General features: G+C 42.7%; 1 protein-coding gene across 1 annotated transcript in view; it reads right to left on the reverse strand.

Moving 5' to 3' along the window:
- Positions 1–2,500, reverse strand: part of LOC119576001 (unconventional myosin-XV-like) — a 110,408-nt gene that overhangs the window by 57,256 nt on the left and 50,652 nt on the right. The window contains 2 exon segments of the mRNA XM_037923527.1: positions 1–52; positions 1,133–1,172. The exon segment at positions 1–52 is cut by the window's left edge and continues 240 nt beyond it. Of these exon segments, the coding sequence (XP_037779455.1) occupies positions 1–52; positions 1,133–1,172 (92 nt within the window).

A 2,500-nucleotide genomic window follows, 5' to 3' on the forward strand; every position in this document is an offset into this window, starting at 1 on the left:
CGCGAGTAGGCCGCCGAGCCGATGGCGAAGATGTGGCTGCACCGAGGACGGACTCAGGCTTTATTTCGTCGATCTTTTATCTTTTATCTTAGGTTATGTATCTATTCATTATTTTATTTACTTATTGTTTTTTATTGTATTATTATTATTTTTTTTTATTATTATTTTTTTAGGATGACAAAGGTGAGGAGGAGGGGGAAGGGGAGGAATGGGTAGGGGGGAGGTGGAAGAGAGAGGGGGGAGGGGGAAAGGGGAAGGGGGAAGGGGAGGAAGGGGAAGGAAAGGGAGGGGGAGGAAGGGGAAGGAGGAGGAGGGGAAGGAGGGAGGGGATAAGAGGAAGAGGAGGAAGATGTATTATTATTTCAAACTTTATCTTTTTTTATTCATTCCATATATATATGAATATATATTTTAGGGGGACTTGGCAAGTAGTTAATAGTAAAAAAAAAAAAACTAAAAAACAAGATAAAAACAAACACAACAACAGCAGTTATGACATCGACAGAAAAAACACACAATACAAAAAATATATTTATTGAAACAAATCTAGTTTTTATATTGTTTCTGTATCTTTGTATTGTGTGGTTTTTTCTTCCACAACGAATATCCTCACCACACTAGAGATGTATCCGACCGCATTTCAATGTTATTTCTGACGAAGATATAATCGAAACCAGCCAATCACACCTCTCGTATTGCAAAGACATTCGTTCTTCAATTCATCCTCTTTTTTCATATATTTGTATCTTTTTTATACATTTTTTTTTATACATTTGTACACGTTCATGATTCAACATACCATCACCACCAATTATATTACTGTGTCAATTCTCATATTAATTTTACTATTAACTATATTATTGTATTAATTATATAATTGTATTGTACTATTATATCAATTATATTATTGTATTCACTGTACTTAAGCGTTATATCATTGTATATATTCATAAATACAATTAATTGAACAACTGCCTTATGTAATTGTATTAATTACAACACCGCCACCACACCACCACCACCACACACACACACACACACACACACACACACACACACACACACCACACCACACACCACACAACACACCACCAAACACCAACAAACCACGCACACACACCCCCCACCTGACCACCACACAACAACATCGAGGGTACGGCACCAGGATCTGCCTGTATCACACAGGCAAGGCGAAACGAGTTTGGAGGCACAGGAGCAGCGAGCGAGGGGGAGAGGAGGAGGAGGATGGGACAGGGGATGGACAGGCAGCAGGAGAGCACAGGAGCAGACGGAGGAGGAGGAGGAGCAGGAGGAGGAGGAGGAGGGAGAGGAGAAGGAGAAGGAGAATGAGAAGAGCGAAGGAGAGGACAAGGGAGGGAAAGGGGGATTGGAGGAGGGAGGATGGGAGGAGTAAGGAGAGGAGAGGATGAAGGGATGTAGGAGAGGAAGAGATGAGAGTGAGGAGAGTAGGAGGAGAGGAGGAGGAGGAGAGAAGGGAGGAGAAGGAGAAGAGAAAAAGAAGCAGATGTATAAGAAGAAGAAAAAAGAAAAAAGAAGAAAAAAAGAACAGAAAGAGGAGGAGGTTCAGAAAAAAAAAAAAAACAGAAAAAGGGAAGACCCAAAAAGAGAAAGAAAGAAAGAATGAAAAAGATACACAACATTTACTACACAAACCCAACGACCCAAACTCCTCACTACAAATTACTATTAATCTTCCGTAACTTACAATGCTTCAAATTGACTCGTTTTAAATAACCAGACTTAGACTGCACTAAAGAGGCTATTTTCAACTGAACTGCATTTTCTCTCATTATCTTTATTATAGTCGTTAGATTCAATGTTCATGTTTATGCGAGAGAGAGAGAGAGAGAGAGAGAGAGAGAGAGAGAAAGAGAGGGGGAGAGAGGAGAGAGAGAGAGAGGGAGGGGGGAGAGGGAGAGGGAGGGAGGAGGGGGGAGGGAGGGAGGGAGGGAGAGAGAGAGAGAGAGAGAGAGAGAGAGAGAGAGAGAGAGAGAGGAGAGAGAGAGAGAGAAGAGAGAGAGAGAGAGGGAGAGAGAGAGAGGGAGGAGGGGAGAGAAGGGAGGAGAGAGAGGAGGGGAGAGAGAGAGAAAGAGAGAGGAGAGAGAGAGAGAGAGGAGAGAGAGAGGAAAGAGAGAGAGAGAGAGAGAGAGAGAGAGAGAGAGAGAGCAAAGAGAGAGGAGAGAGAGAGCAAGAGAGAGAGAGAGAGAGACAAAAAAGAGAGAAGAGAGAGACAGCCAATAGAGGGAACAGAGAGAGAGAGAGAGAACGATGTGATGAGAGATACAGAGAGACTCAGAGAGATGAGAGAGAGTAAGATATGTAGAGCTAGCAAAGACGAACTTAGAGAGAGAGCAGCAGACAGAGAGCAGATTAGAGAGAAGAGAGACGATACAGAGATGATCAGATAGAGAGAGAAGAGCGATGAAAGAGAGAGAGAGAGAGTAGATGAGAGAGAGAGAGAGCAGAGAGAGACCTAAGT

The sequence above is a fragment of the Penaeus monodon genome, chromosome 8 (assembly GCF_015228065.2).
Source record: "Penaeus monodon isolate SGIC_2016 chromosome 8, NSTDA_Pmon_1, whole genome shotgun sequence".
Lineage (NCBI taxonomy): Eukaryota > Metazoa > Arthropoda > Malacostraca > Decapoda > Penaeidae > Penaeus > Penaeus monodon.